Consider the following 13,601-nt stretch of genomic DNA (forward strand, 5'->3'; position numbering starts at 1 on the left):
CAATCACGCCTCGTCTTCCCTCATCAATCCCCGCCCTTCGCTCTCTCTCGCGCGCTCTCCTCCGCCGAGCTGTGAGGAGAACACGCCCAAGTCGCGCGCGCACGAGCGAGCGAGGCTCGTTCTCCCTCCCCACAGCCGCGCCCCAGCCCAACCCGCACGCTAAGCCCCGCCCACGCACCTCCAAGGCGGGCGAGGGAGGGGGCGCGCGGGCGACAAGAGCCGGAGCAGCTGCGCCTCCCACTCCCCCCTCACCACCACAGTGGTCCCGTATGTTAATGAGCTCCCCTTTCCTTTTGCCACTACCGCGCGGAAAGGGAGCGCGGGGAGGAAAGGGAAGGGGAAGTTGCTTTCCTGTTTGACAGCCCTTGGGTTGCTAAGCCCGCCGCGCTTTACGGCCGCCCGCAGCCACCGCGAGAGCGTCGTGAGGAGAATGAGGCCGGCGCCAGGTAAGGTCTTCTTCCTCCGTGAGGTGTGTCAGTGGGGAGCGACGGCGGCGGCGCTGCCGCGTGTGGAGTTATCCTGCCTCTGGGGGTAGAAATATTATGGAGGAGGACGATAGAGAGAGAGCTGGTCGGCGGTGGGTCGCGTGGGTCCCTTCCCCCCCCCGCGCGCCGGCCTCTGGGCAGCGCTTCCCTCCGTCCCTCGGTGTCAGGGACCGTGGTCGGTGGTCGCAGCCCCCGCTCAGCCGGGCGGGGGGTGGCCTTTGGCTGCCAGAACATGATCCCCTGGCCTCCAGGATGCTGGTTTCCAAAATGAAATAAAGTTTGACTTAATCATTCCAGAAACCTGCATGAATAGATTCATGTCCGCCAATAACGAAACTGTATTTTTTAATGTTCATTACGTAGATATCAGTGCATAAGTAGTCGCAGCCAGTCTGCATTTCAATTGGATTTGGTGGTGGTGATGCTACCTAGTTGCTGCTGCTGCTGCGATGCTTTAGCTTTGGTGCAGGCCATGTACCTAGGAATCGCTGGACCAGATCCAGTCAAAGGCCGCTTGACTCAACCTCCAGAGCGGTTTGCGAAAGATAAAGCAATAAAATCAAGAAAACTTCATAACCCTACTTTAGAGCATACAAAAGTTAAAATGCTGAAAGAGATTTAAAATTATCTCAACTTTCTAAGCATCTTGTTAGGCTTGGCTAAACAGGAACCTTTTTTGCATGTGCAGAAGAGCATAGCCCTCTCCTGGTTGCGTTCCCAAACAATGGAGCTTCTGTATAGCTATCATTAGTAGCTCTTGACAGACTTATTCCCTTCATTAATTTGTTTAACTACCTCTAGTGGCAGTGATTTGTGTAATTTTTGATCATGTCCTTCCGTATTTGCATTTTTTCCCCTATAGAAAATGGCCCCCAACATCATGCTTGTTCCTAATAGAGGAGGTGCTCCAGCCCCTATATATTTTTGGTTATTTTCTGCACCTCTTGCAACTCATTACATTTCTTAAATAAACTGAAGGTAACCTAAGAAGCCATGCTTAGGATACATTAAAGAAAGTCACACATTATGGCCCATAATTGCATTTGGCAATGCACAAAAAGATGGAAGTAAAAACATATAATCAAGTTGGCCCACTTATGAAATTAGCAATGCAATCTTACACATTGCTCTCTAGTACATATAAATAGCATCACGTCCTTAGATATTAGCTTCTTATGGCATATAAATGCTCTTGACAGACCACAATAAATCTATTGGCATTTTAAGGTGCCAGAAGACTCATGGTTTGGTTTGGTTTTTTAACAATAAACAAGCAGTTGGGCTGAAGAGGAGAGAAGCACCCATTTTTCATGTTAAAAGTTTGTTGTGATATAAACTTGTGCCATAATAAATATGCTAATCTTTAAGTGACACAAGACTTTTGGTTTGTATTTTTCTGTAACAAATCTGAGCAACCACCTATAGGGTTGTGTTACATCCAGAAGAAAGCTCTGCTGAGTTGGGCCATATTCCCTTGGTGGTTATGGTATTATATACAAAATTTGAAAAAGAGCCCTGAAAAACAGAGCTTTTCTTCCTCTGGTGTCATTTCTGCATTTACCACCCATCTTAACTTAGAGTTGGAATAGGTTTGAACCTCAAAGAGTCTTTTGGCACTTTCACTGAGGAAGTGGCCTTTAGTCCTTAAAAACATATGCTGTAATAAAATCTGTTAAATCTCTGAGGTGTCACAATACTTATTTTTTCCTTTTTGTTGCTGCAACCAACAAATATAATTACCTCTCTGGAAAAGGTTAAAACCAGCACTTTAGATGGTTCACGGAAACAGACTGGGAGCAAATATTGTCATTTTGAAACTAGAGAGGTATGTTCCATTCTGTTGGCCCTACTTAGCAATCTAGCCATAGCATTTTCACCATCTGCAGTCTCTGAGCAGTCTTCAAGGGCAGCTCATTATGGTAGTCCAAATGAGATGCTACCAAAGTATGGCTAACTGTGGTGTCAGGGGCTCAGGGACTGAGCCACAGGAGAAGGAGGAGATGGAGAGTGAAGGGGAACAATCGGAGGGGAGCGCAGGAGGGTGTGACAGTGACCAGGGAGATTCCCTGAGTCTCTCCAGCGAATCAGAAGATTCCCAGAAGGAGGCCCCCAGGGTCAGGGCAAGGGGGGCCAGTGGGGAGTCGCCAAGCGGCAGCTGGAAATCAGGGGTAGCTTCCCCACCAGAGCGCAGCGGGGGGGGGGGGAGAATCCCACAGATTAGAACAAAAGCCTCCTCCTGCAGGAGGAGGGAGTGAGGCAGGACTGACCACGCCTCCGTCAGAGAGTGGAGGGGCGGAGGAGAGAGCAGGGCCATCCAGCCTCCCGGAAGGAGAAAGCAGTGAAGGGAGCAGTGTAGCCGTTAGGAGGAAAGTGGGTGGCTGGGCGCGCGCGCCAAGTTCAAATGTAGAGGCGCGAGGGACAGCAGAAAATCCGGATTGGGAGCCAGGTCCCAAAGCCCGCCGGAGACAGGGGGAGGAGTCAGAAGAATCCGCCTCCGAAGAGTCCAGGAGGGTTGGGATCCCAGAGGGCAGGAGGACCCGGAGGCGTAAGGAGCAGAGGGAGGAAAGGAAGAGGTGGAGCAAAGCTCGGGTATTGAACTGGTGTAAAGGAGGGGCGGATTCAGACGGGACTTCGCCGGTCTAAGGACTCAGACGTAGCGCTGCGCGCCACGGATGTCAAGCCAACAATGAACCACAATAAAGACTTTTGTTTATAAAGAGCAACTGGCGTTGGTCCTTTGTGAGCTGGGACCTGAGGCAGCCGCTGACATGTGGTCAGGCTGTCCCTTGTCCCCGTGGGCCATGACTGGTGTTTTCAACCCAATTTATGAAGGTACTTCATGCCACAGAATATACTTTAGTCTCCAAAGACAAAGGTAGACCTACTAATACCCTCAGACTATCAACTTGTGTTTTCTGAGGGAGTGTGGCCTGAGCATCTTTCAGAAGTATTGTAAGAGCTACCTGTTAGGAAAAAGGCCACAGCTCAGTGTTTGAGACTAAGATTTGTTTGGAGAAGGTTCCAGGCTCAATTTTGGGTATCAACAATAAAATTTCTACCTTGCCATCATGTGGGGAACTTGCTGGGCCTAAAAAAAAGCCCCTGGCATGCTTTCCCCCTTGCTAATTGTAGGCTCCATTTCCTCTCCATTCTATAGCATATACCATATGCTTTGTCACATCTCCCAGGAAACTGAGTTGGTGTTTAACAAGGATTTTCTTTAGATGTGGGATTTATATGGTGAGTCACTGTCAAGAAGTTTCAAGTAACAGCTAATAGAACGAGCAGTGCTTCTTTGCTTTTGGGAACAAATGTATGCAAAAGACTGCCAGTTATGTGCTCTGGGAGAAAACTGAAAAACTACTGCATTGCTGTAAACATGAGTTTGCAGGTGTTTAAGCAAAGAACAGAATGCAGATTAATTCTGTAGCTGTGCAAGGCCTGGTGGTTAAATTTTGAAGTTTGTGGCCATTGGCCATTAGCATATCTTGTGGCAGGAAATTCTATAGGTTAACTATGTGCCGTGTGAAGTAGTACTTATTTTTCTTTAACAAAATATACATAACACTTGATTGTAAGAAAACCTCTAAATGGTTTCCTTTCTTCCGTCTGACCTGAATCTCCTACCATGAGACAGAGAAGAACTATCTACATTTGCCATACCATGCATAATTTCACATCTCTAACATCTTTCCTCCTTTCGCACCTTTCTTCTGACCTAAAACCCCAAAAATATTCATTTCCTCATATGGGAATTGCTCCACCTCCCATTTTATCTTGGTTGCCTTTTTCTGCATCTTTCCCAGATCTACAATATCCTTTTCCGAGACGTAGTTGTATTGCATTACAATATTGGCAGTTTGGTTTTTTCTTCATTTCATAATAATCCCTAGGCTGGAATTAACCTTTTTCATATCTGCTGCACACTGGTGCATTTTTTTCTTTGGACTCTCCACATGACCAAGATCCCTTTCCAATCTTAAAGATTGGAGCTTTTTGACCCAATATGTATCATTTTACACTTAACTTTATATTGAAACATATTTGCCATGTTATTGCCTATTCATCCAAATTGGAAAGATCCTTTAGGGGCAATCTGCAATCTCTTTTTATTTTTAAAATTCTGTTGTCAGCAAACTTGGCTACATTACTGATCATCCCTAATTCTAAGTCATTTATAAGCAAGTGTTAAAAGACAAAATCCCAGGAGTGATTCTTATTAATTTTTAATTTGTCAATAAGGTTTAGAAGTTCATGTATTTTGTCGTCACTATTTGCCTCAGTTCTTCAGCCTCGCGTCCTGCAAAAAGTCAGTTCAGGTACAGGTATCTGCCCTTCATCCTCCACAAGATGTAGGGCAGGGGCAAATAATTCATTCAGGTTTTCTTCAATATCTTTATTCTCCTTCAGCACAACTTTTAAATTCCTTTTTGTCCAGCAGTCTAAGCACCTCACCAGAGTTTTTCCTGCTTCTATTTAACTAATTTTTATTGTTGGTGTTAATGATCTTAGCAATATAATTAATCAAATTCTATTTTTGCATCCTTAATTACCTGCTTGCATTTTTGTGGGTGCATGTTTGTAGTTCAGTTTATTCTTCTAATTTGGGGAAGATTTCCATTTTCTGAAGGAAGTCTTCTTGCCTCTAATAACTTCCTTGACTTGACTTCTTCACCACACTTGACACAGGAATAGATTATAATGGCATTTCAAGGTTACTCGTACATTAGAAGAGATTGTAATCATAATCTTCTAGGATTCAATGCCGGACATTCCCTTTCAAATCGTCATGGAAAATGGTAGATTATTTAATTGTGAAGACTGGTAAGATTGATAATTGTTTCTTGGGGCCTGGCCCAAGACAAAATATTTGCATCCATGGAAGACTTAATTGCTTTCATATTTCTATTTCTGGATGGTCACACATTGCTCAGTGTCCCTCATCAATTTTCACAGCCGAGACACACATAGCATTGATAATGCTTTTAAAAATGTGTGTAGTTTATCTTTCATTGGTATGTAGTGGCAAGCAGGCATCTCACATCTTATTTATAATGGTAGTAATAATAGCAATGTCACATCTTGGATTAATGGTAAGGTTTTGTATCCTATCGCTTTTTAGACATTAAGTACTCTACCATTGCCATTAGATATTCCTGAAGTATTTTGTTCAAAAATCAGGCTGTGGGAGAATTAAGGGATCCTCCCCTAGTGCAGAATGCCTGGTCTAGGGGGGAGAATAAGAACTAAGGATTTTGAAGACTGAAAGCTTGTCTTGAAAGTTGCACTTATGGCTGCAATTAGGAAACAACCTCTTTTGTGAAATGGGTTGTTTGTTCAGCTTTCTTTAGAACAGGGGTTCTCAAGCTGTAGTTTGTAAACCACCAGTGGTCCACGAGCTCCACTCAGGTGGTCTGCAGGAGTGGAGGGGACGGGGACAACAGCTAGATGTCAATAAGTTAGCCAGCATCTGAACACATTAGCTATTCCTTGCCTGGGCCCTGTCTTCCCACCGGTCAGTACTAAACCCCAGCGTGAAGTGAAGTCATGTGATTTGAACCTCCTATGGAATCCCTGGTGGCTAAGGGTGCAACGGGGTTTCTGCTGATGATTTTGAGTAGCTGCACACAGCCACAGGGCGATCAAGTTGGTCTAAGAGCTCCTGTGGAGAGGCACAAGAGGAATTTTGGAGGATTAACTCTCAGCCATCTGCCTGAGACCTTTAACCCACCTGGTACTTGGGCTTGCAGTGGAGCCCATATCCCCACCTGCAAAGAGAGTTAAAGAACAGTGAGGTCAGCACCCCTTCTCTGAGATTGCTTTGGGTTGTTTTTCACCTGTGAATATATACACTCAGCATTAAGAAAGATGATTGAGTAATCCACCAAGATCCTCCACAATTTTCAAGTGGTTGGGAGGGAGGAATTGAGAATAGATAGCCTTGTGTACGATTCCATAAGGCACAGCAGTTCAGGACTCCAGCACTAGTTTCCAGTATTATCTGCTAGCAAACTCTGAGGATTACTCACATGTATTAAAAGATGTTTTTGCAGCCAAAGGATGATTCCATAAACATCAGAACCAGCCCTGCCTTTTTTCTTATTTTGAATCTCAAGGATGATTAAGAATAGAGCTGGCTGAGTGACAAGTTGTGTTAGGTAACTGTAACTGCTCCCCTTACATTTTATTATTATATGTTTGATAACGCTCAACTGGAATGATCAGTGCCTTGTGCATTGGTTGGTAAGACATTTCATTTTGACAAATGTGGAAAATTCTAGACACTTAAAGGAGTAAAATAAAAAAAAAAATGGTTCCCTGGAGATCTTCCCTCCCACTGGTATATGCATCCAGTATGTTTCATGTACGGTATATCACTTTAGTTTCCTTGTTCAGATCTTAAAAGGATATTGCTTGACAAGGTTCACTGGTTCATCTGAAGAAGTAGTGGGTAAATTTGACTTTTCTTTGTCCCATAATCATTTATACTGCAGTTAGAAGCGTCCCACTTCCTTCCTGATGAGTAAATAAACCAGCACATTTGATTTCATTCCTGCTGAATTGGGTGGGTGCTCCCTGGTTTGCACTGAGTCATGCCAGAGGGACAATGTTTGCAGTGTGCAGGCTGTGCTTTCAGAAGGCTGGACCAGATCCTGGGTGATAAAGAACTGATATTTACAGAACATGAAGCCTCAAATAATTTCACGGCTACATTAATTTTACCAGTAAGCCCTGTTAAACTCTACAAGTCTTTGATTTCAGGGCTAATCTGGGGCTGATTAGTACTAATTAAAAATATGCTTTCAAGTTCAGTTGCTGTTAGACCACCTGTCGTGGAGGACCCTGCATATCAGATTATTGTTTCCTACCTGACTTCTGCTTTCACTTCCTATTGCACTCTTGCTAGCCTTCCTCATAACGAGAGCACTCCAGAATCCCTTCCAGTTTATCTGGAAAGACAGTTCACTTTAGAGAAGCAGCGTGGGCATGTTGGATGCCACAGTTAATACGGAACTAGAAGTTATACTGGATACAGGACAGTTGCTAAAAACTGCAGCCATGTGTCCTGCACTCCTTAGGTACATTTACACATGGCAGCATGCCACCATTTCCTCATTCCTGCACCGTACAACTGGCAGCTTTGGCAGGAACTGAAGAAATGGAGGAAAGGTATCTGTAAGCGTGCATAAATGTTCTTGAGAGAAGACTCTGCATGGGGCTGTCATTTTCAGCAGCAGCCCCATGCCTGGCATAATGTCTAGTTGCAGCCTGAAGGCAAATCTTGAAAAAGTCTATTGAATAGAAGAGAAGGCGGTTGTGGAATTTTTCTCTCCTGCTGCCTAGTGGGTTTGTTAGAAGAAAGGCGGAAAATTCTCTGGAATTGTTTTTAAATAAACCATGCATCATAAGCCCATCACTTGCTAGGGTGTATTCTATAGTGCCATGGGCTGCCCTCTTGTGTTTTAAATATAATTTTGGATATTTAAAAGAGCCATCTTAATGATCAACTAAGTAGATGTGTTCTATTTAAGCAAGCTTTGGTATTTGAATCAGTGTGTCATCAACTATAGCATATCTTACTTCAGATCTAGCTGGTAAATTATGCCATAAAACTACTTACTTTAAAATGGTTTGATACCTGTGACTTTTCCCCTGCTTTTGCCTTTTTGTCCATCTAGAGGAAGTGTACAGGTAGTGTCTCTGGTACTAGGCACAAAACATATACAGCCTTGCAGATTCTAGTATTGGCTTAAAAATAGAAGCTGCACCTCATCCCCTCCCATGGATTATAATAGGTTGTTACTGTTTATAGTGGTGCATTGTGGTACCTTACATAATTCAGTAAAGGTAAAGGACCCCTGAGAGTTAACTGCAGTTGTGAACGACTCTGGGGTTATGGCGCTCATCTCGCTTTAAAGGCCAAGAGAACCGGCGTTTGTCTGCTTCTGCAGACACTTTTTCTGGGTCATGTGGCTAGCATGACTAAGCTGCTCCTGGTGAAACCAGAGCAGTGCACAGAAACGCCGTTTACCTTCCCGCTGGAGCAGTACCTATTTATCTACTTGCACTTTGACGTGCTTTCGAGCTGCTAGGTTGGCAGGAGCTGGGACTGAGCAACGGGAGCTCACCCCGTCGTGGGGATTTGAACCGCCGACCTTCCAATTGGCAATCCCAAGAGGCTCAGTGGTTTAGATCACAGCGCCACCCATGCCCCTACATAGTTTTACATGGCCTTATTTGCAATACTTAGCCTTGTTTCTTTGGTCTGTTATTCTGGTGTGTATTTTATTTAAGTTTATATTCCTCCTTTCCTCCAAAGAGCCTTAAGTGATATACATGTCCTTTTCTATCCTCACTACAACCCTGCAAGTTAGATTAGGCTGAAATATGGCAGCTGTAGGTGAACCCGTCCCTTTTATTTTGGTTATAGCTGAACAAATTGGTTCTCCTGTTTATGTTTATCAGTTACAAGCATCCACAAAAATGATGGTTGGGGAAAGAATCCCTGGTCTTTTAATAAGAAGGATGCCTAACAGCACATATCCAGTCCCGCTTAAGCAGAAGTTTAGAGAAGGCAAGAAACAGCAGAGTCTTCTGCTGTTTGTTCCTTCTCTGTACTCCAGTACAGTACACTCAAGCTCCCAGAATTTGAGAGAGGGACAGGATCCTCCCTCACCTATGCTTAGGTTTGAGCATGAAAAGGATTCTTCTCCCACTGTTTCTTACCTTTTCCCTACCTCAGGGAGACTAAATGCTGTTTCTTCCTCTTCTGCATGTGCCAGAAAACTTGGGGGGGGGGTGTTTGGTGGTGATCATAATCACGTAGGGAAGCTAAAAAGACCCTCAGCAGGTTAACTGGCACAATTCCATGACTATGTTGGTAATCTTCAGCAACGAGGAGAGCCCAACCTATTTTAATAGTAATCTGTTCTTTTCACCCTTGATTATTTTAGGCGTTGGTATTTCTCTGGGTGCCGTGAGTCTGCCTGGATAGAATGGACCCTGTTGTCCTAAGTTACATGGACAGTTTGCTGAGACAATCAGATGTCTTGTTGCTGGATCCTCCCTGCTGGCTCAACGACCACATCATCGGGTTTGCCTTTGAGTACTTTGCCAGCGACCAGTTCCAAGACTTCTCTGATCAAGTGTGCTTCATTGGCCCCGAGGTGGCTCAGTTCATCAAGTGCACGAGCAGCCAAGAGGAGCTGGCCCTATTTCTTGAGCCTTTGAACCTCCTCCACAAGAAAATAGTGTTCCTGGCCATCAACGACAACTCCAGCCAGGCTGCTGGCGGCACACACTGGAGCCTACTAGTTTACTTCCAAGACAAAAACCGCTTTGCTCACTATGATTCCCACACCAGGAGCAACTCTGCCCATGCCAGACGGGTAGCAGGGAATTTGGAGGTCTTTCTCGGCAAGAAAGGCAAAGTTGCCTTTGTGGAGGAGAAGGCCCCTGCCCAGCAGAATAGCTATGACTGTGGGATGTACGTAATCTGTAACACAGAAGCTCTGTGTCAGGAATTTTTCCGGGGACAGCAGGAGCCAGTGCTTCAGCTCCTTACTCCCTCCTACATAACAGGCAAGAGAGAAGAATGGAAGGAACTCATTGCTAAGCTGTCCCAGAAGTGACCTGCCAATCTCCAATTATTGTCGTTCTTGTCTTGCTCTCAGTGCCTGAGGGGAGGGAAGCTTGTACATAGGGTTTTCCCAACAGAAAGAATGTATTCACCTCTGTGTTTCTGCACTGCCTTATTCTGCTGCTGATCAGAATAGAGCTGAGTCGTAGGAAAGTTACATGTCTTCCCTGAAGCGTTGGGCAGTTCTGGCTTTGGCCATTTATCCCACCCCCTTCCAATATCCCAAAAAATTCTCACAACACCCAAATTCTTTGTGTGTGATCAATTTTCAGTGATGTCAGTGACATTGTATATTTCTGCCTTTATTCAATTGTTTCAGCCATCTTTCAGAACTCATGCAGAAACCTTCAGAAGTCAGATAAGATGTTATAATGGTACCAGCCGTCTTGTTTCAGAACTCCCCCAAATATTGTTCCTGCTTTTCTGAATAAGGATTGTTGTATCAAATGTTTTGGCTACCTTGAGAAAACTGTACACATCAGTATGATGACAAAGAATTTCTATATTGTAAGCCTTGCTGGCAAGAAATGCGGTAGTTTCTGCTGTTCAGTTTCTAGCAGTACTTCCTGCATCACTTTGATGTGTTTAGCCGGACTTAGTTCCTAGAACTAAGGATTTCTGGATACACTTATGAAAATAGGTGGGCATGAGAGCAATTTTGTATTTATTAGGGGCATGGGTTGGCTTTGATTTCCACTACAACAGCAAGTGCACAGCAACTTGCTCCATTCTGCTCTATGCCTTGTGGGAATCTGCAACTTAGAAAAGCAGCATACTGGTAACAAAAGGAAGCAATGGATTCATTAGTCCTCTTGATATGTCTCCTGCTTGCAGCTACGCTTCACCAGTAACAATAAGTGGGGTGGGAGGGGAACTATCCTCAGCTGCATATGAAACTCTTCTATTGCTGGGTAACACTGGATTGCTTCCTTCTGTGAAACATGCAGCTTTGCTTAAAAAAAGTAAGTGGACCTATCCTGTTGGATAGCATACCCTGGTGGGTGGTGGAGCCCAAATGGCTGTATCGTTTGTTTTTCCTGCTAGCTTTTAATTTATTTTGCTGTTTACCAAGGAATGATGCCTTAGCTGCACATCCTGTTTCCTAATGCTGCACGAGGAAACACAGCAAACAAGTTCTTCAATTATTCAAGTGTGTGATGGCACTGTTGGGGCAGAAAAGCTTTAATCATTTTTTCATTGCACATGTGTAGAGAGGAGGCCTGATGACTTTTACTCTGTTTGGGAAAATCTGCAGCCAAAAATAATAAAGAGAACTGTCACTTCAAAGAGTTGTGTTCGGGTTTATCATGGGGGCTTTTGTTCTCATAGCTCCCTTAAATAAGCAAGGGATGCGTAGGATACATACATAACAGGAAGGAGGAGGAGGAAGGTCTTGGAGCAAGCATCCCTAGAACAACTGCTCTGTGCATACCTGCTGTCAACCTGCTGTTGTGCCTGGCTAGAACACAGTCATTAGACTCGAGCCCCTTCCATTTGTTTCTTGTTACCCCAAAAGAAAAGGAGCCTATCTAGCAGCCTGTCAAAATATTTGTGAAACGGTAATGTAACACAAAAAATTGAATCACAGTGAAAGCAAAGAGTATGATTCATTTTTGTAGTAGGGAGAATGTTCAGAACAAATTAAGACTTAATAAAAGTTTAATAAATAGCTATATGTTCCTCCACATGTCTGCTTTCTGCTTTGATTCCAGTTGCTGTTAATGGAATTATTTGGGATTGAAGAAGGGGCAGCAGGAGTTTAGCATCTAGGAAGGTAAGTACAGGTGATGGTGGTGGGATAAAACTTTCACAAGAAATAGCCAAGAAAGGTTTAGGTGACTTTGAGCTGTTTGTTTTGAAATGCTTGACGCTGCGTGACATGATCCTGAGCATTAGGGAATATTCTTTTTCTCCCATCTCTCCCTTCATACTACGGAAGACTAGGAAACTTGCAATGCGGTCCTATGCACATTCGCTCAGAAGTAAAAGGTAAAGGTACCCCTGCCCGTACGGGCCAGTCTTGACAGACTCTGGGGTTGTGCACCCATCTCACTCAAGAGGCCGGGGGCCAGCGCTGTCCGGAGACACTTCCGGGTCACGTGGCCAGCGTGACAAAGCTGCATCTGGCGAGCTAGCGCAGCAGACGGAACGCCGTTTACCTTCCCGCTGGTAAGCAGTCCCTATTTATCTACTTGCACCCGGGGGTGCTTTCAAACTGCTAGGTTGGCAGGCGCTGGGACCGAGTAGCGGGAGCGCACCCCACCGCGGGGATTCGAACCGCCAACCTTTCGATCAGCAAGCCCTAGGCGCTGAGGCTTTTACCCACAGCGCCACCCGCGTCCCTTCGCTCAGAAGTAGTTCTCACCATATTTGATGGAACTCTCTCCAAGGTAAATATGCCTAGAGAGGTTTAGTACAGTAGCCTTCAGGTGAAACTACTTCTCTTTATATATGGAGAAAAGCAAACAATTTCAAAATAGCAAGGGCGTCAACAAGTAGAAAAAGAAAGACAAACACTTTTTGTAAGATGGGAGCTGCTTATATACTGTTTGTCAGATAAGCCACAAAGGATGGTGTGATGTGTGGGTGGGGAGAGAGGGAAGCAGCGGTGCATCCAGTTAAGATTGCTCACTGCTTGCCATATGATGCCTTGCCATTGGGAGCCTTCAGTGTTCAGAACTTAACCATTTAAACAGATCAACAATGGAAAAAGTTGCTCAGGGAGGTTGTGGAAACGCTCAAAGTGGCTGCTAGAAAGGGAAGGTGTGAAAGCACCTCTCACATGTTTTAGACATGCAGCTGGCTTAAGGACTGTATATAGATATGGAAGGTATGAGCAATAATTTCCAAATTGAAACAGGAAGCCTGTATTCTGCTGCTCAAGGTATCCATCTAATTTGGCTGTGTGCTACAGCCAGCCCTGTTTTGATAAAGGATAAACTTAGCTGACTAGTACATTGGGTTGCACCCAATTTGGTAGGTGTTCGAAAAACTTACATGCCTCCTCTCTAAAGAGTGACATAATGGGAAAAACATCTTTTCAAAGAACCTTTAATTTGAAAATCCCAAATTGTCTGTAGTTGGTATCTCATAGCAACCGTTATATGTGGCATGTGTCCTAAATACAGAAGAGGCAGTGTGCATGAAGTGTGGAATGAGTTGTTTTCCCACGTTTTTTAAAAAAATCTTGCAGAGCAGCTTTTCAGGAAACTGGAGAAAGACTTCTTGCACAGGGGAATAGAGGAAAAGTTAAGGCTTTCTACCAACGTAAGTGAAACAACTTTGCTGTTTGGGAGTGTCAAAATCCCACTTGGCTTTCCAGCCGATACCTTGGCAAAACCTCTGGAGGCTTTCTGCTGACCTCTGATCTACACACCTTTCTTCCTCTGGAGTGGGACAGGGGGATGGGCATACCAGCAGGCTTATCTTTCAAAGTGTCATGTTGATCACGGAAAAATTTCACCCAGGAAACTGCT

General features: G+C 44.5%; 1 protein-coding gene across 1 annotated transcript; it reads left to right on the forward strand.

Annotated features, from left to right (window-relative positions):
- The first annotated feature begins 93 nt into the window (after positions 1–93).
- SENP8 (SUMO peptidase family member, NEDD8 specific) lies at positions 94–11,810 on the forward strand. Its single transcript, XM_028705413.2, has 2 exons — positions 94–446; positions 9,440–11,810. Exon 2 carries the CDS (start codon positions 9,482–9,484, stop codon positions 10,115–10,117), a length of 636 nt encoding a protein of 211 aa, XP_028561246.2. The 5' UTR covers positions 94–446; positions 9,440–9,481; the 3' UTR covers positions 10,118–11,810.
- Positions 11,811–13,601: the final 1,791 nt, after the last annotated feature.

The sequence above is a fragment of the Podarcis muralis genome, chromosome 14, assembly GCF_964188315.1.
Source record: "Podarcis muralis chromosome 14, rPodMur119.hap1.1, whole genome shotgun sequence".
NCBI lineage: Eukaryota > Metazoa > Chordata > Lepidosauria > Squamata > Lacertidae > Podarcis > Podarcis muralis.